Consider the following 19,586-nt stretch of genomic DNA (forward strand, 5'->3'; position numbering starts at 1 on the left):
CTTAACATTTTGCAAAAAAGAGAATTCTATTTATTCTGAACACAGTCAGGGGGCTTTCTTGTTTAGGTTATCCCAGTCGCCCTTCTTTCTCGGAGGCAAAGATTAAAAAAAAATGACTATAGGACCATTTTAAAAGTTTGTGGCTAAGGTGCTTTTCGTTGCCTTTTCTCTCCGCGGAGTTCCTAGGCGAGGAACTTGGTTGTGTGCCAAAAGCACACACATGGGTGCACAACAGCATGTGTGCATGGCAACACCCATAATACAATGTGACCCCTGTGAATGCACGCATGACCCTCCGATGCTCCATCTGCCTCCCGCGCATGTGTGCGACCCCCGACGCCCCCTGTTTTTGGCCTAGCAGGCCTCCCTGCAGCCTCCTGGGCCCAAAATCTCCCGCATGTGCCCTGTCCCCTGCGCATCCCAAAAATCAGCTGGCCAGTGGGAAGCAGTGGTGGAACTGGCCGACGGCTCGCGTGGCTGCAGAGAGGGCTGTGCGTGCCAGGTTTGGCACGCGTACCATAGGTTTGCCATCATGGTCCTAGGCGCTTTCTCTACTAGTTTGAAGGAGGCAGCTGCCGAGTCAAAAGGCTGCATTTTGCTCAGACTGCTCTCCTGTGGGGAAGATACCTCTGGCTGAGAAATAAACCAGGTTTAAAGGAATGTTTCCGTTAAAACTTAATTTATGGCCTCTGGGCCGGCCCTGCTGATACCTCAAGGATCTTTCTTGCTGTGTGAGAATTTACTTCTAGTCCTGGAGTCATCCATCCATCTATGTGGTCTTGGCAGTGGGATGTGGGCTTGTTTTGGGCGTGTTCTCAAAATGGCTGAGCTGGAGGTCACTGAAGGGAAAGCGTGGGGTTTTTCATCCACCCCTCTAGTTGTGCTGCCTGCCCTTTGGAGGAAAGCAGTAGAATAGAATAACGAGAGTTAGAAGGGACCTTGGAGGTCTTCTAGTCCAGGGGTCTCCAACCTTGGTCCCTTTAAGACTTGTGGACTTCAACTCCCAGAGTTCTGGGAGTTGAAGTCCACAGGTCTTAAAGGGACCAAGGTTGGAGACCCCTGTTCTAGTCCAACCTCCTACTCAGGCAGGAAACCCTATACTAGCGATGGGTGACCTTTTTCTCGTGGGCTAAAAGTGCACCCATAATACAATGGGCCCCCTAGGCATGCACGCATGACTCCCCAAGCTCCCCCTGCCCCCCACGCATGCACATGTGACCGTCACGCCCCCTGTTTTGGAGTAGGCCTCCCTGCAGCCTCCTGGGCCCAAAAACTGGCCATGGAGGGGGCACTGCCCCCTGTGCTCCCCCTGGCCCATGCATGTGTGCCCCCCCTGCGCACACGCGCACATCTCCTGCATGCGCCTGCATCTCCCGCATGTGCCCCATCCCCCACGCATCCCAAAATTCAGCTGGCTGGTGGAGGTGGAGCTGAGCTGGACAATGGCTCATGTGCCCGCAGAGACGGCTCGGTGTGCCAGCTGTGGCACGTGTGCCATAGGTTCGCCATCATGGCCCTCTACCATTTCAGACAAACGGCTGTCCAATCTCTTCTTAAAAACCTCCAGTGATGGAGCCCCCACAACTTCTGGAGGCATGTGGTTCCACTAATTGTTCTCACTGTCAGGAAATTTCTCCGTAGTTCTAGGTTGCTTCTCCCCTTGCTTAGCTTCCATCCATTGCTTCTTGTTCTTTGGAGAATCGGTTGACCCCCTCATCTTTGTGGCAGCCCCTGTGAAGCGGTATATAAGTCTTACTATTCAGCTGGCTGGTGGAGGTGGAGCTGAGCTGGACAAACAGGAGTGACTATTTAAGAGAATAAAAGAGCTGGGAGGGACCTTAGAGGTCTTCCAGTCCAACCCCTGCTCAAGCAGGAGACCCTAGCCTAGACCATTTCAGCAAACGGCTGTCCAATCTCTTCTTAAAAACCTCCAGTAATGGAGCACTCATGATTTCTGTTCCATTGGTTAATTGTTCTCACTGTCAGGAAATTTCTCCGTAGTTCTAGGTTGCTTCTCCCCTTGCTTAGCTTCCATCCATTGCTTCTTGTTCTTTGGAGAATCGGTTGACCCCCTCATCTTTGTGGCAGCCCCTGTGAAGCGGTATATAAGTCTTAAGGGCTATTATTGCTATTGCTAATTTTTAGCCTCGCCAAACAGGAGTGACTACTTAACAGAATAAAAGAGCTGGGAGGGACCTTAGAGGTCTTCCAGTCCAACCCCTGCTCAAGCAGGAGACCCTAGCCTAGACCATTTCAGCAAATGGCTGTCCAATCTCTTCTTAAAAACCTCCAGTAATGGAGCACTCATGATTTCTGTTCCATTGGTTAATTGTTCTCACTGTCAGGAAATTTCTCCTTAGTTCTAGGTTGCTTCTCCTCTTGCTTAGCTTCCATCCATTGCTTCTTGTTCTTTGGAGAATAGGTTGACCCCCTCATCTTTGTGGCAGCCCCTGTGAAGCGGTATATAAGTCTAAGGGCTATTATTGCTATTGCTATTTTTTAGCCTCGCCAAACAGGAGTGACTATTTAAGAGAATAAAAGAGCTGGGAGGGACCTTAGAGGTCTTCCAGTCCAACCCCCTGCTCAAGCAGGAGACCCTAGCCTAGGGCATTTCAGACAAACGGCTGTCCAATCTCTTCTTAAAAACCTCCAGTAATGGAGCACTCATGATTTCTGTTCCATTGGTTAATTGTTCTAACTGTCAGGAAATTCCTCCTTCGTTCTAAGTTGCTTCTCCCCTTGCTTAGCTTCCATCCATCCATTCTTGTTCTTTGGAGAATCGGTTGACCCCCTCATCTTTGTGGCAGCCCCTGTGAAGCGGTATATAAGTCTAAGGGCTATTATTGCTATTGCTATTTTTTAGCCTCGCCAAACAGGAGTGACTATTTAACAGAATAAAAGAGCTGGGAGGGACCTTAGAGGTCTTCCAGTCCAACCCCCTGCTCAAGCAGGAGACCCTAGCCTAGATCATTTCAGACAAACGGCTCTCCAGTCTCTTCTTAAAAACAGTACCCATGATTTCTGTTCCACTGGTTAATTGTTCTAACTGTCAGGAAATTCCTCCTTAGTTCTAAGTTGCTTCTCTCCTTGATTAGTTTCCACCCATTGCTTCTTGTTCTACCCTCAGGTGCTTTGGAGAATAGGTCGACTCCCTCTTCTTTGGGGCAGCCCCTGAGATATTGGAAGACTGCTATCATGTCACCCCAAGTCCTTGTTTTCATTAAACTAGACAGACCCAATTCCAACAACCGTTCTTCGTATGTCCCCTCTCATGCAGACCCTGGGGGCAGGCACACCTTTCTGTTTTCTGACCCTGCCTGTAGGACCGCGATGGCGAACCTATGGCATGCATGCCACAAGTGGCACGCATAGCCATATCAGTGGGCATGCGAGGTCAGTTCAGGCACGCATGTGCGTGCCGGCCAGCTGATTTTCGGGCCTTCTAGGCCCACTAGAAGTAGGGAAACAGGCTGTTTCCTGCCTGCAGATGGCCTGGGGGTGGTGGGGAAGGCACGTTTTTCTCTCTTACATGGCTCCAGAGCCTCTCTATGAGTCTGGGGAGGGCGAAAAAGAAAGCCAGCAACTGCTTATTTGCCAACTTCCGGTTGGACAGGAAGTGACTTTTTTGCTGTCCCCAACCTCCAGAGCCTCTCTAGGAGGGCCTCCGGGGGGATGGAAAACGCCAGTTTCACCATCCCCAGACTCATAGAGAGGCTCTGGGGCCAGGTGAGAGAGGAAAACAGGCCTACCAAGCCATCGTGTGCCAGGAGCGGGGTGTGTGTAGAAACAGGAAGTTGCATGCACGGGGGCGGGGCGCTTAAAATTATCGGTGTGTGCATGCGCACACGCGACCCCGCCCCCCGCCTCCAAAAGATGCCAAAAAGGTTAGCCATCACTGCTGTAAGAGATCCACTCCCCCCATCCCCCGATCATCCTCAACAGATCCCCTTCACCCTTCGGGGCCTGCCTTTTCACGTTCATCCTCTTGATCCCTGTTCCGATCTGCCTCTTTAAAAGTTCCCGCGAAACCGGAAAGTTCAGAGGCCTCTGTGAACAGCTTAACGGGCTCTTAACAAGAAAGATCTACTTCGGTTATTTTTGATGGAGCATTTCTAGTTCTCCAGGCGGCATAGTTGGTGACCTCCCTTTGAAGGAATCCACGGGGCAGATCGGTGTCCGTGGGACGCTGTTCAAAAGAGGCCCCTTGAAAAGGAGCGGGTCCCGTCGTTGTGAGAAGGGCCAGGGGCCGGCTGTGCTGCTATGCCGAAACAAAGGAGAGGTCCTTCCCGAACAAAAAAAAACACCTCCCAAAACATCTTTGCAGGAGATGCTTTAATAAATTAAAGATGCTTTATCTTGGCTAATGTTCACAGTTAAAACTCCACACTTCAGATCTCTCCGTCCCGGGGGCGACTGGAATGGCAACAAAAGATTTATTTTGAACTTTGCTTGCCGCTCCTGGAGCAAAGATGGGCTGGGTGGATGTTTGCCAGACGCAAATCAGTCCCAAATTAGGATCAGAAGCCCCCACACTGTGTCCTTCTGCAAAGAGAAGCGCTGCTCTTGCTTTTGTTTCGTTTACACAAACGGCCCAGATTTTCCTCGCCTCTGTACCGTCTTTTAGAACAAGGCATCCAGTTAAGTTCGTTTTGGACAGACGAAGCTCCCGATTCACGAAATGCTTAAAAAATAAATAAATTAAGAATTGGTAAGCGATTCAGGCTCGGAGATAAAAATGGCTTACGAGCGGAAAAGATTGTCTAATTCTTAAAACGACCGCCGTATCTAGTACGACGCGTTGTCTGAATATCTAAGTCACGAACGTTGAGTCGTTTTAAATTGCATTTCCAATTCAGATGTCATCAGAGAGACGCTTACTATTCCTCTCTGGGTTTTTTTTCTTATTTATGGTCCTTTCATTTCCCCTCCCCCCCCCAGAAGAGCAAAGGGGATCCTGAAATCTCCCACCTTTACCCAAACTTTTCGCTTGGAGAAAATGCTGGAAGTATCTTTAAAAAGAAATCACTTGCAAAAACAAAATAGCTTTAGCGTTGCTCATTTCTTGTCTTCTGCCTCTTTGACAGTCAGTTACTCCCTTGTCTTTTAACGATTGTCGTTTCTATACTACTCGGTGCCAAGGAACCAGAAATACGAATTTCTGACACGTCTTTTTTAAGAGCTTCTTTGGTCTGGGCTTTGCTATGAGGCAGGGAAGAAAGAATATTTGTCAGCCCTGGGGCCATTTGATGCAAGAACACTTTCCTGCTTTTTTGCCCGGTTCTTAAAAGATCTATTGACAGTGTCGAAATTTCCCTGATTGCTCTTGACGGTTCCTGGAACCCAGCCCAGAGTGACAGCACATAAATCTTGGAAAAGATGGGTAATATTTCCAGTTGAAGCCTGAGTTGTAGCAAAATGCTGAAGGAAGCAGCTGGTGAGACGATCCTTTCCCCTCTTCCAACCGCCCCCAAAAACCTTTCCAGCTGGCCCTGCTGGGGCGGCCGTTCCCACGATCCCTGTGTCGGAACACCTGACATCACAACTGTAGTTCCAGCGTGTCGGAAGCGAAGCGGGACTCTACGGCCCACTCTGGACCTCTCTGGCCTTTGCTTGCCGGAGCTGCATCTCTGTGGGGCAACGTAAAACAGTATTTTACAGGTAGTCCTCAACTTACGGCTACAATTTCAAGGCCAACGTTTCTGCTGTGTTAAGTGAGTGTTGTCCCGCGTTGTGACTTTTCTCGCCACGTTTGTGTGTGTGTGAGTGAGTCGCTGCGGTTGTGGAACGAGCCGCGCGGTTTGTTAAGGGAATCCGGATTCCCCATCGGCTTGGCTTGTCAGACGGTCGTAAAAAAGGGGATCGCGTGATGATCCGCCCCACCCCCTGGGGACACTGCGACCGTCATGAATATGAATCGGTTCTCAAGCGTCCGAATGCAAATCGCGTGCAACAGTCAACCGTGTGAAAAACAGTCGTGAGTCGCTTTTTTTCACCGCCGTTGTAACTTTGAACGGTCGCTAAGAGAACTGTTGTAAGTCGAGGACTGCCTGTAATTGGGGGGGGGACTGGAAGACGAAGGGATGAGAGAGAGGAAGCAGAGGAATGGTCAGGAAGTGGCAGGTTCCAGGATCCCCCAGTTTAAGTCCCCCTCATAGAAGGATCCTTGGGGCTCTCCCAGCTCGGTGGATGCTATCTGAGCACTGATGAGAGCAGTAGCAATAGACCTTAGACTTATATACCGCTTCACATTGCTTCACAGCTTCTCTAAGCGGTTTTACAGAGTCAACATATATTTCCCCCAACAATCTAGGTCCTCATTTTACACACCTCGGAAGGATGGAAGGCTGAGTGAACCTGCAGTCTGTGGGTAAAGTTAGCCTGCAATATTGTATTCTGCTGGAAGGGAGGGAGGGAGAAAGGAAGGACTGAGACTTATATACCGCTTCACAGTGCTTTGCAGCCCTCTAAGCAGTTTACAGAGTCAGCCTCTTGCCCCCAACAATCTGGGTCCTCATTTTATCAACCTCAGAAAGACAAAAGGCTGAGTCAACCTTGAGCCGGTTAGGATCAAACTGCTGGCAGTTGGCAGAGTTAGCCTGCAATAATGCTGCATTCTAACTACTGTGCCACCACGACTCTTAATAGCAATAGCATTTAGACTTACGTATCGCTTCGCAGTGCTTTACAGCCCTCTCTAAGCGGCTTACAGCGTCAGCATATATTGTCCCCAACAACCTAGGTCCTCATTTTACCCACCTCGGAAGGAGAGAAGACTGAGTCCGCCTTGAGCCGGTCAGGATCGAACTGCTGGTAGCCAGCAGAAGTAACCTGCAGTACTGCATTTTAAACCACTGCACCACCGTGGCTCATGTTAACCTAGTTTGGATCATGAAACAAGTGCAAGAAAACAACCAAGACCCTCCCTCATTTCAACCCTGAGTGACAGATAATATTCTCCTTTATTGGCACCCACACAGAAGGTGGGAGTTCAGAGGGAGGGGGCCCGTTTCTTGACATCTACGCTGGCAAGCTCTGATTGGCACTTGTGCCTCGAGGCACAGCTTTGAACTGGGTTCGCTTGCCTGAATAGGATGCAGAAGGAGAAGTGAACAGAAAATAAGGAAGGGGGTGGGTGGGAGAGAGTTCTTGGTTCGGCGCCCATGCAAACCAGGATTCGGCGCCCATTTACCAAAATGCGACCTTTCCGTTCTTTGCGGTACATGGCGAGCTTTTCACTTGACACCGATCACTTCCGTTTCGGATTGTCCAGAATCTGTTCTTCATTATCCTTAAGCAAAGAGGTGTTGCGGATGATTTGTTTTGGGGGGGCGGGCGGCTCAAAACCAGCCCGAATGCCAGATAAAAAAAAATAGATCTGTGCCATATGATATGTTAACCATCTTACCGAAGCTATTTCCCAAAGCACCAGAAAGCGAAAATAAGGAACGGTAGATGGAAACTAACCGAGGAGAGAAGCAACCTGGAATTAAGGAGAAAGTTCACAGTAGTTGTGGGTTGCTTCATTGCTGGAGGTCTTTAAGAAGAGATTGGATGGACAACCATTTATCTAAAATAGCATAGGGTCGCCTGTTTGAGCAGTGGGTTGGACTAGAAGATCTCCAAGGTCTCTTCCAATTCCTTTATTGTGTTAATAACAGTATTGGTGTATCTAGTCTAACCAAAAAAAAAAAAGGATTTGGAGTGATACGATAGCAGTGTTCCAGTATTTGAGGGGCTGCCCCAAAGAAGAGGGAGTCAAGCTACTCTCCAAAGCACCTGAGGGCAGGACAAGAAGCAACGGGTGGAAACTAATCAAGGAGAGAAGCAACCTAGAACTAAGGAGAAATTTCCTGACAGTCAGAACAATTAATCAGTGGAACAACTTGCCTCCAGAAGTTGTAAATGCTCCAATACTGGAAGTTTTTAAGAGACTAGACAGCCGCATGTCTGAAATGGTATAGGGCTGTGATGGCAAACCTATGGCATGCGTGCCCGAAGAGACATGCGGAGCCATGTTGCCTGGCACACGCGGCGTCACCCGTTTGTTTCTCTTCTGGGTTTCTGGCGTGCATGCACGCACGACGATCAGCTGGCTTTTTTTGTGTGCGGCAGTGCTGGAAACTGGAAGAGCTGGTTTTCCGTTTTCCTGCGTGAGCATGCGCGCCAGCCAACTGATCGACGTGCTTGTGCGTGCCGGAAACAGGAAGTTCATTTTCGGGCGCCGAAAAGGTTTGCCGTCACTGGTATAGGGTCCCCTACTTCAGCTAGGAGACCTCCAAGGCCCCCTTAAAGCTCTATTCTGACTTAAACTGTGAACGTTTGGATCGGGGCTGGCCCTTCAACACCGTGGAGGCTCCCACAGGCTTTGGAGATGCAAACCTGTAACCTTCAGGAGGCAGACCAGTGCTTGGGCTCGGGGAGGGGGGGCGGGAGATGGGGACTGTGAACTACGGGGACCCCCTCTCCGCCATGGAGGTATCCGGTGGTCTGTTAGGGGAGCTCTAGTGGTGCCCCGCAGAGGCCCGCTAACCTCTGAAGAATGTCTGCCGAAGACTTGGCTCCAGACGTGGTGGATGGCTGCCATTTCTGGCTGCTGTGAAAGAGGAAATATGGGAAGCATTTGCTAATGAGGGACGGTGCCCTGGGAGTTGGTGGTGCCTTACAGTAACAGTACTGTAGGCAGCCGGTTCCGTTATTTTTCCATCTGATCAGCTGAGCTGTTCTGACAGGGTGGGTTTGATTTAAATCCAGGCGATTTAAATCGACTCGGGTTTAAATTGCATTTTTTTTAAAAGAGCAGCTGTCATCTCTTGTCCCGCAGCGGCTCCTCTGTCAAACCCGCCGTTGACTCACCGACAGTCCCAATATTGCAGAATCTACAGCCTCGTGCGACACGGCTAAGCTCCATTTCATGCTGCATAAGCTAAATTATTAATGTATCTTAAATAGAAAGCTATCTTTAGATAGATTTTTTTTTTTACTCCAAAAGCATTTTATTAAAATAAATTCGATGAAAATAAAATTAAAAAAAATCCGATTTAAATTTTTAAAAATCTTGATTTTTTTGGATGTTTTTTTTTAACTCATTGATTTTTATCCACCCTGTGTTCTGGACACCAAAGGGTGTCCCATCTGGGAGGAGAAGGAGCGTTGCAAAATCAAACACAAATTGTCGTCTTTCCCGATAGGCAGTTTGGTCCTGGCGGAAATTTTTATTTTTTGTCAATATTATTTTATCTGCACTTTCCGGCTTTGCCTTGGAGTTGGGCGGTGGAGGAAACACAAAAGCACAGTTATGGACCCCACCCCTAAAGCAATGCCTATCACTTCCTCCATCTTTGTTTGGTTTGGTTGCTGGGTGGGGACGGGTGGGTGAGGGGTTAAAGACTGCTCGATGCTGAATTGCAAGGCTGTTGGCGGAGTGTCTTCTGGGAACAGCTGTCCCCTGATCCATCATGTGCATTGGTTGAATCTCCACTTGGCAGAGAGCTTGACCACCGCTGGCCTCATCCCAGGATGGATGGACCTGGTCATCCGCGTGCCCAAAGGAGGCACGACATATTGCCAGAGTCCTGGCTACGCAAACTCAAGGCTCCCATTTCTGCCCCAGCATCTTTCTGATGTCTAGGGTGGCCTAGAGGTGAAGCTCTCACCTCACAATCAGGAAGCTGTGAGTTTGATCCTAGGTAGAGGCAGATATTTCTCTCTCTGGGCACAATGAAAATATATCTGCTGAAGAAAACTCCGCGTTGGTGACAGGAAAGGCATCCGGCCAGTAAAAAACCCTGCTAGCGCCATTCAGTTGCCCAGATTCCACCCCGCAAGGGATTATGGGGTCATTAAAAGAAGATCATGATCTTGTCTGATTATGACTTCATGCCCACCCCACTGGTTGGCCAGTCCTCAAGTTGTACTTTATGTTTGCTAAATTTGTTGTACGTCACTTTCTCCTTTTCTTTTTTCTTCCTCCCAGAGTGAACAGCAGCTGGACTGTGCCTTGGATTTGATGAGGCGTCTTCCTCCCCAGCAAATAGAGAAAAACCTCAGTGACCTGATTGATTTGGTGAGTAGGCGGGCATCGAACGCACATTAGGCCCCTTTCATGTTCTGCCCAAGCTGCTGGAGATCCGATAGATCCAAAAGATTTCCCTGCCTCTTTAAAAACTCCCCATCCTGCTTGAGAGTGGCTTGTCCCAGCCCTGCTTGGGTTGGAGAGCGAGGTTGTTTGGGGAGGGGGGTGTCTTGGCTCTGTTGGTTTGTTTATATTTTTGTGATGACCCGGGGCACGGCACAGAGGCAACACGAGAGGCAGCTGGCAGTTCAAACCGCCCCTTTATTGCTCCAAATTTTCCCAGACGCTCCCATGTTTCTGGCAAGTCCCAGAGCAAAGTGATGACACCCACCCGCACATACCTCAAGCAGCTTCTGGCTGCACGTAGTCCAGACCAACGCTGTGAGCACCCATTTCTTGCAAAGCAAGAAATCCCAGCAAGGCAAATCGTGGAGTCCAGGAAGCAAAGGAGCAAGGCATGTAATCCAAAAATTCAGAAAGAATGCAAGTTCAAACGTTGGCACTCAACACTCCAGGAATTTTAGCGTTTTTGTTCCCCGACGAGCACCCCTCCGTCTTAGTCCCCAGACATGCCTTGTGCCCGGTCAGCCTGCGCTGTTCTCGCCTTCTCTCCACTCTCCATGATCGCAGATCAGGAGGGGGCGATCCTTGCTCATCGCCCGAGCTCTGTGTCTCATGTTCACTGCTTAGCCTCTCTTAGTCATCCTGTCACCCCGCTCCCTTCCTTCCTGCCTACAAGCCATTCCAATCCTGATTGGGCCTGCTCTCCCCCATTTTCCTCCCAAGCCAATGAAGCCCACCCCCCGCTCTCCCTCAGCTCCACTTCCGGCTCATCTTCCTCTGCAGATTCAGGCTCCTTCGACAGGGGTAGGAGTGTGTGGGGGCATGACAATTTCATCCTCCTGGGGTCTCTTGTTCCCCCAGGAGAATTCAAAACCCAGTGTGGACCCCCATCTGAGTGAGCCACCTTCGAGGCGAGGGCCCGAACCTCCACCTGCAAAGGACACTCTCAAATCCTACCTTTTCTTATTTCTTTCTGCTTAACTAAGGAAGATGTGCAGAATTCATTGCTTTGGGTTTCTGGCTGGCTTCTTCTTTTTTTTGGTAATGTCAGTTTTACCCGTCTGAGCGACGCCACCGCCAGGCTGGCCTTGCATCTCTCTGCTTTTCCCAGTTTCAGGAAGGCCACCGAAGGTCGCCCAGCGAAAGAAACGCTCCCCATCAAACTCCTTTAGCCGGGACTCCAAAGGCCAAGCTTGATGCCTGCCGCTTAGTGCTGGCGTCCATGGTCCCCAGAGCAGCCGTTGATGGCCTTGCCAGATGCGATTTGTGCTGACCGAGGAAAAGGCGTAACTTGAACATGAAACGCAAGGGCACGTCCAGGCAGGCAGGCAGGCAGGCAGGCAGGCAGGCAGGGTCCTTTCTGGGTCAGCGCCCCTTCCCCAAACCCCTGGCGGATGACCCTCCTCGCCTATTAGCCCAGCTGTCTTCTGTGGCTTTCACGGGCTGCTAAGTTTGCAATTAGAGTTCATTAGCGCTCCTGTCAGTCAAGGGTCTCTCTGTAAGCCCTGCCTGAAAATAGGATCGTCTGTGCATGCGTGCTGCTCTTCCAAGCCCAAGAGGAACACTTAATGATTGCTCAACAGGCAGCTTGGCGTCTTGGGGCAGCGGAGGAATTTAGAAAGCGGGCTGTGGGCTGCGGGACCTTGAGAGAGAGAGAGAGACGAGGGCGCGCAGCCTGCGAGTGGAAAGTGTCTGAAACGCCAGCCATGCCTGAAGCAACATTTGGTCCTGGCCGTGCAGATTCATACCCTGTGTGTGATTGAGGCATGCACACAGAATTTATTGTTGTTATATCTGTCTGTGTGTAAAGGACAGCGTTGTAATTTGCCCGCGTAAATAAGGGAAAAAGACAGGAAGCTGAGAACTGGGCGCGGAAGCGTTCAGGACCGTGGTTGGTTTGCAGGCCACCCATTTTTCTCCCTCTGCAGCTCGGGAACCCAAGCAGTTGGCTGTGGATCTTAGAGATATACAGAAGAGTTGGAAGGGACCTTCTAGGTCATCTAGTCCAACCCCGCCTCCTCCCAAGCAGGACACCCTACACCATTTCTGACAGATGGCAGTCGAGTCTCTTCTTGAAAGCCTCCAGTGATGAAGCTCCCACAACTTCCGAAGGCAACTTCTGTTCCATCGGTTGATTGTTTCTCATTGTCAGAAAATTCCTCCTTATTTCCAGGTTGATTCTCTCCTTGGTCAGTTTCCGTCCTTCAGGTGCCTTGGAAAATAGCTTGACCCCCTCCTTTTTGTAGCAGCCCCTCAAATATTGGAAGATGCTATCCTGTCTCCCCTGGTCCGTCTCTTCACTAGACTAGCCATGATGCCCAGTTCCTGCAACCGTTCATTGTATGTTTTATTCTCCAGCCCCTTAATCATTTTTGTTGCTCTTCTCTGCACTCTTTCTAGAGTCTCAACTTCTTTTTTATAGTGTAGTGGCCAAAACTGGACACGGTACTCTAGGTGTGGCCTTACTAAGGCTTTATAGAATGGTTTTAGTACCTCCCTTGATCTTATAGGTCATCTTGTTTGAGACACCGCTCCACCACTTCGTCCCAAGAAACAGCCTTAGAGATTCCCCCAGTTGCACCTCTCTAAAATCCAGGGTTTTACACCCTAACCCTAACCCTGGATGCTCGTCTTCCAGGCTTCAGCACCTACAATGGGAAGAGACGGTGGCCAGCTGGCTGGCAGATTTAAAAAAAAAAAAGGCTTGGTGAATCTCGCATCCTTTTCTGAGTGACCTTCTGACCCGGGCAGTTGCCATGTTTCAAATGCTGGAGCAACCAGGGGGTCTCCAAATTTGGGGTCCACGGCTGAAACGAGGGCTTTGGCCAAAATTAACTTCACCTCCCTCAACCCGAGCCAGTTTTCCACCGTGGCTGTAAAAGGAAAAGTCTCAAATTACCACCAAGCCATTAATCTTGGGTCCTCTTCTTACAAATGCATCCAGACAGGATGAGTTATACATTGGAACAGAAGCCACTTTATTAAAAAAAAAGAAAAGGATAAAATAAAATAAAATAATGGAGCTGGACCGCTTCCCTGAGACCGTTCCACCAGATCTTTTTGGATCTGCACAAGACCGATCAACTTCTAAATCTCTCTCTCTCTCTCTCTCTCTCTCTCTCCCAGCTGGCCAAACGAAGCATATACTTTTTATTACTTTTTACAGTCGGTTGCAACCAGCGAGCAGGAAAGAATGCGGCGCCGTTCACCCTTTGCATTTATGGCAGAAAGGTGAACTGCGGGTTAAAACGCGGAACCGATGTTGCACAGCCTCAGAATAATTCTGTGCGAGAAACGGGCTTAAGAGGCGCCGTTTTCCAGGCGAATCCTTTTGTTTTCGGTCGGTTCTGTTCAATCAGAAGCAAGGACCGAGCATTCGGAATGGACGTTGGGGGTGGGGGCTGGGCACATGTGGGAGGCCGTTGCGGAAAATCAGACAGATTCAACTCTTGCCTCTTAGGGTCAACGCAGCATGGAAAATCAGTTTTCCGCGGATCTCCATAAGCGTCAGGATTTTTCCATCCCGTGGCGCATAATTCTGCAATTTTCATCTTGGGAGGGTCCTTCAGAAAACTGCTTTTCCGCCTCTTCAAAGCTCTCAAATGCAACAGATGGTCGGTTCTACTTTGAAGGTCTGAAGAGCAACGGAAGGCCACCAAGCTGCGTAGCTTTTCTGCAGTTCTTGTCGACCCAAATTGCATTCTCTGGGCTTGAGGCGTTCGGTGGTTTGTCTCTCCAGCCTCCATGATGGGGCGCGGCGGGGACTAACATCGTCCATATTGACCTGAATTAAAAGCCCGATCCCAGAAGCACCTCCCCCCATCTTTCCCCTTGCCCCCTCCGGGGGGGTGGGGGGGGAAGCCCTGAAAAATGGACAAGTTCCCACGGCCGGCTGTCATCCCCCCCCTCCCCCCAAGACCTGGTTTGACACACACATCCCCGTCCTGATCCCGCCGGTTTCCATGAATATTAAACTCATCCGATTGGCCTTTTGAGCAGGAAGCGAAGGCTCGGCCAGCTGCTCAGGATAGGTGTTGGGTTTCCGACTGTACACAGGTGGCCGCTTGTCTTTGCTGGCTGGAAAGATGGCTCGTTTTTTTTAATTAAAACTCTGTCCCCCATACCTGGTTCGTTAACTCCAGCTAGCGTAGGCTAGGCGGGGGGGACAAAGAGACTCTTGTTAGGCATCGCAAGCTTGCGTTTTCCCTCCCCCACTCCAATTTGTCTTCCTTTTTGCCTATGCCTGACCTTCCTGCCCCTTCAGGCATAGCCCTTCTTTTGTAGACCCTTCCCAAAATAGTGGTCTCATTCATCCTCAGAAACCCCCAGGCCTTTATGGGAAGGTGGTCTCAGGTTTTGAGGTGGCGGGAGGCCAGGGTGGGCCTTCCTGAGCTGTAGGGTTCATGAGATCGATCTGTTCTGACCTAGGCTTCCCAAGAGCATGAAGCGTGACTCCTTGTCCCGAGAAAAAAAAAACCTTTTTATTAAGTGACTCTGAATTCCTCTCATTCACATCCAGCAAAGTTTTTCAAGGGAGAATTTACAGTAAACAGACCTTATCATTCTTGGGGAGCTGTCTGGCCAATATCTTCAAAACTTGGCAAGGAGTCACAAACCAATTAAGCGGAACTAATTGTCTCCTGCAAACTCAACTCCTCTTTCGCTGCTCTTTTATTCCCTCTGGGAGGGGCCGTTCATCATCCACCTGTGGCCTTACTCCCAAGTCGACCCTTGTTCTTTAGCTCTTCCCTTCTCCTGGCAGCTCTGCGTATGCGCTCACTGGGAACAGGCTCCAGCTGTTCTTCTGCCTCACTGATGTCTGACTCCAAAGGCAGTTGATAACTGTCAGACGGCCCTGGCCTGCTCTCTGCCTCAGATGCAGAGCCCCTCGTCAGAGCCTTCCCCAGACTCCAGGACTGGCCCATGTTCCTCCCCAGCTTCCTCACTGTCCGAATCTGCTTCCAGCGCTGGCTGCTGGTGGGCCACAACACACTGGGAAACAAGGGTCACAGGTACGACCGCTGCAGCATCACCACCTGATCAAAATTCAGATGCAAAGTCCCTGGATCTTTCTATTATGGAGATTCTCCGTCATCCAGGTCATGGTTTTCCCAAAGGTGTTTTTTTCCCCCCCAAGAGGCAACTGGACTTCCTTGATTTTTCCTTGAAGACATTTTGCTTCTCACCCAAGAAGGATAAATATGAGCCAGCAGCGTGTCGGGGCAGCCAAAAAAAACCAACGCAATCCTAAATTGCATTAATAGATCAAGATCAAGGGAGGTACGAACACCGATCTATAAAGCCTTAGTAAGACCACACCTAGAGTACCGCATCCAGTTTTGGTCACCAAACTATAAAAAAAGATGTGGAGACTCTAGAAAAAGTGCAGAGAAGAGCAACCAGGATGATTAGGCGACTGGAGGCTAAAACATACAATGAAAGGTTACAGGAACTGGGCCTGGCTAGTCTAGCGAAGAGAAAGGACCAGGGGAGACAGGATACTTTCCAAAGTACCCGAAGGCCAGACAAAGAATAATGGATGGAGACTGAACAAGGAGAATTAAGGAGAAACTTCCTGACAGTGAGAACAATCAACCGATGGAACAGCAGTTGCCTTCAGAAGTTGTGGGAGCTTCATCACTGGAGGCTTTCAAGAAGAGATTGGGCTGCCATTTGTCAGAAATGGTGTAGGGTGTCCTGCTTGGGCAGGGTGTGTGGACTAGATGACCTCCAAGATCTCTTCCAACTCTGTTTAACCTCTTTACGATTTATACTCCTTGCAGACAGCTGGTCATTGGCATTTTTTAATGAGCAGGTAGACCTCCAAGTGGCGTCAGCGACTCTCTAAAAAGGACGCCAATGACCAGCTGGTCTGCAAAGGAGTATCAATCCTTCCCTTCCCCACCATCCAGTCGGAGCCGAAGAAGCTTCTTGGATGAGAAGCGAAAGGTCTTGAAAGAAAAACAATGAAGTCCAGTTGCCTCTTTGAAAAAAAAAAGGGCACCTTTGGGACCTCAAGCAACTATTTCACCTGTTCCCAGAACGAACCTGGCGAAAGAGCATGTCAGTGCTCTTTTAAAGACATCTCCTTGGCTTTTATAAGGGATAAGATGGAAACGCCGTATGAAGCGTTCCTTCCTTCCTTTAGGTGATGCTGAGTTGGCTTTTGACCACGTCTCTTAGTCGTTCGGACACGCTGACTTCTCTCAAAAGTTTTAGACAGAACTTTTTTCCCATCGTCACCTACCAGGTCTTTATTATTACTCTTAATAATGATAACAATGAGGGACACGGTGGCTCAATGGCTAAGACGCTGAGCTTGTCAATCAAAAGGTCGGCAGTTCAGCGGTTCGAATCCCTGGTGCCGCGTAACGGGGTGAGTTCCCGTGACTTGTCCCGGCTTCTGCCAACCTAGCAGTTCGAAAGCTGGTAAAAAAAACAAAAACACAAGTAGAAAAAAATAGGGAACACCTTTGGTGGGAAGGTAACAGTGTTCCGTGCGCCTTTGGCGTTGAGTCATGCCGGCCACATGACCACAGAGACGTCTTCGGACAGCGCTGGCTTTTCGGCTTTGAAACGGAGGTGAGCACCGCCCACTAGAGTCGGGAACGACTAGCACATAGGTGTGAGGGGAACCTTTACCTTTTTATTATTCTTAAAGAAAGGCCCAGGTATTGGATTTGGGATTTTTTCCCCCCCCATCTGAAATGAGTGTTTAGTTAACCCACCTCTTTTGCAAGCATGCATAAGCCTGTGTGAGAGAGAGGTTAGCTGAATAATGGAGTACATTTTAGAGTTAGTAACTCAAGGCTTACCTATAAGTGACTTGCCTTTTGCTCTTTCAGCTGTGCATATGTTATTTCAGCAATATCGCCTCTTTTTATTTTTTTTAAGCTACAGGTAATTCTCCCCCCCCCCCCGCACTCTTAACTACTTGCAACAGTTGGCAGGGTGCCCAGAAAACTCATTAAACTCCACCCTTGAGCATGAGCTAGTGGAAAAAATTAAGCTGCCATTCACGGTCAGCTTATTCTCTTAGCAGTTCTTAGGTTTCCATTATAAATATTTACCATTTTTGAAAGGTTCTTACCCCGTCGTCCTCTTCCAGGAATTGCTTTTACAGCAAATTTGGCAAGAAGCAGACACTGTACGACACATCGGCAGAGATGCCGACGGTTGAGCTGTGTAAGACCACACGAGTGCTTCCCGCCCCCGCCCCCCCCCGCTAACGGAACGGGAGTTGAGTGTTGCCCCTTTGTGTACACAACCCTGTGTGTCCCAAAGGTGCTTTTTTTCCAAAAGGCGACTGGACTTTCTTGGGTTTGTTTTGTTTTTTTTTCTTCGAAAACATTTCGCTTCTCACACAAGAAACTTCCCCGGTTCCCCAAAAACCAAGAAAGTCCGGTTTGTCAGTGTTTGCAGCAGCAATCGCATCCGGGTAATTGATTCAGCAGGATTCAATAACTTCTCTTTATATACATAATACATAAGTAAAATATACAATACCAAAAGCTCTATTCTTGAAACGGGGTAGTAGTTACAAGCAAAACACAGGCAGAGGAGAAAACAGTTTCGGTTTCAGTTCTTGGCCCGCAGCAGCACTCGGAGCTAAGCAGAGCTAAGCCACGCCCAGGCTCCTTACTGTCTCAGCTCCCATTGGCTGACCTTGTTACTAAGCCCTATTGATTGGCTGACCTTGTTACCATGTCTCTTGCTGGTCATGAACACGTTGACACAAAGGCCAACCGTGCCCTGGATGATTGAGAATCTCCAGAGGCCACAACTGTGGAGGGTTGTGCAGAAGACAAGGTGCAGCAATGCGTTCCAATAACTGCTGCCGTTGAGCCTGAAACCTCAGTCTTCCCTCTAGATGTTGAGAAAGGCCACTGAATGAGGCCACCGGACTGCCGTGGGAGGACCTTCCTTCGTGTTGGTCTCATTCGTGGCTCGGCAGGAAAAAAGTTCCATTTCCTTATTTCGGGACCTCTGTTGCTTGTGGCTTATGCGCTCATGCTGATTGAGGATGCCTGACATTTTTTGGACTGAGTGAGGGTTGTTTTTATTTTGTTTTAAGGTAGCATTTTACAGGAGATGACAGACGGAAGGGAAATGGAATCCTGAACGAAGCTGATTTATCTGATATCTGAATGAATAGAATAGGAATAGGAATAGAAATAGGAATGGACATAGACATAGAATGAAATATAGAATAAATAGAATGTAGAATAGAACAGAACAGAATAGAATAGGAATAGAGATAGAGATAGAAATAGAATAATAGGAATAGAGATAGAATAGGAATAGACATAGAATAGGAATAGACATAGACAGACATAGACATGGAATATAGAATAGATAGAATGTAGAGTAGAATAGAATAGGAATAGACATAGACATAGACAGACATAGAATAGAATAGAATTTTTTATTGGCCAAGTGTGATTGGACACACAAGGAATTTGTCTTGGTGCATATGCTCTCAGTGTACATAAAAGAAAAGATACGTTCATCAAGGTACAACATTTACAACACAATTGATGATCAATATATCAATATATATCAATATATATATCAATATATATGGGATATAGAATAAATAGAATGTAGAGTAGAATAGAATAGGAATAGACATAGACAGACATAGATATATGGGATATAGAATAAATAGAATGTAGAGTAGAATAGAATAGGAATAGACATAGACGTAGACATAGACATATGGGATATAGAATAAATAGAATGTAGAATAGAATAGAAATAGACATAGACAGACATAGACATATGGAATATAGAATAAATAGAATGTAGAGTAGAGTAGAGTAGAATCAAAAAGAATCTGGAAGGGACCTTGGAGGTCTTCTAGACCAACCCCCTGCTCAAGCAGGAGACTACCCCGTGTCAGACAAATGGCTGTCTACTCTCTTAAAAACCTACAGTGTTGGTGCACCCACAACTTCTGGTGGCAAGCTGTTCCACTGGTTAATTGTTCTTACTGTTAGGAAGTTTCTCCTCAATTCCAGGTTGTTTCTCTCCTTGCTTAAGTTTCCATCCGTTGTTTCTTGTCCTGCCCTCTGATGCTTTGGAGATTAATTTGACCCCTTCTTCTTTGTGGCAGCCCCTCAAATACTGAAATACTGCCATCATGTCACCCCCTAATTCTTCTTTTCTTTAGCCTCCTAGCCAGACCCAAAACCTGCAGCCGTCGTTCGTACGGTTTCGTCTCCAGGCCTTCGATCATCTTAGTTGATCATCTTAATTGAAGGAAGGGTGATAGTGAAAAAAGCTTGAATAGTCTATTCTCTCCTTGGTGGGAAAGTTTTATGAACTAAAAGCCAAGGGGGATAAAAACGGCATTGCTCCGGCCTGTCTTTTATGGAAAAATTGTGCCATTTGCTAATCTCTCCTCTGCCCCCATTAAAGGAAAACACAGTTTTTTTATCTGCCTTTTGTC

General features: G+C 48.5%; 1 protein-coding gene across 2 annotated transcripts in view; it reads left to right on the plus strand.

The window, feature by feature from the left end:
* CAPZB (capping actin protein of muscle Z-line subunit beta) overlaps positions 1–19,586 on the plus strand; it is a 53,266-nt gene that overhangs the window by 11,851 nt on the left and 21,829 nt on the right. For both annotated transcript variants that reach the window (XM_058161128.1, XM_058161129.1), the window contains exon 2: positions 9,974–10,063. In XM_058161128.1, coding sequence (XP_058017111.1) covers positions 9,974–10,063 — 90 coding nt within the window. The remainder of the gene's footprint in view (positions 1–9,973; positions 10,064–19,586) is intronic.

Source organism: Ahaetulla prasina, chromosome 18, assembly GCF_028640845.1.
Source record: "Ahaetulla prasina isolate Xishuangbanna chromosome 18, ASM2864084v1, whole genome shotgun sequence".
NCBI classification, from domain to species: Eukaryota; Metazoa; Chordata; class Lepidosauria; order Squamata; family Colubridae; genus Ahaetulla; species Ahaetulla prasina.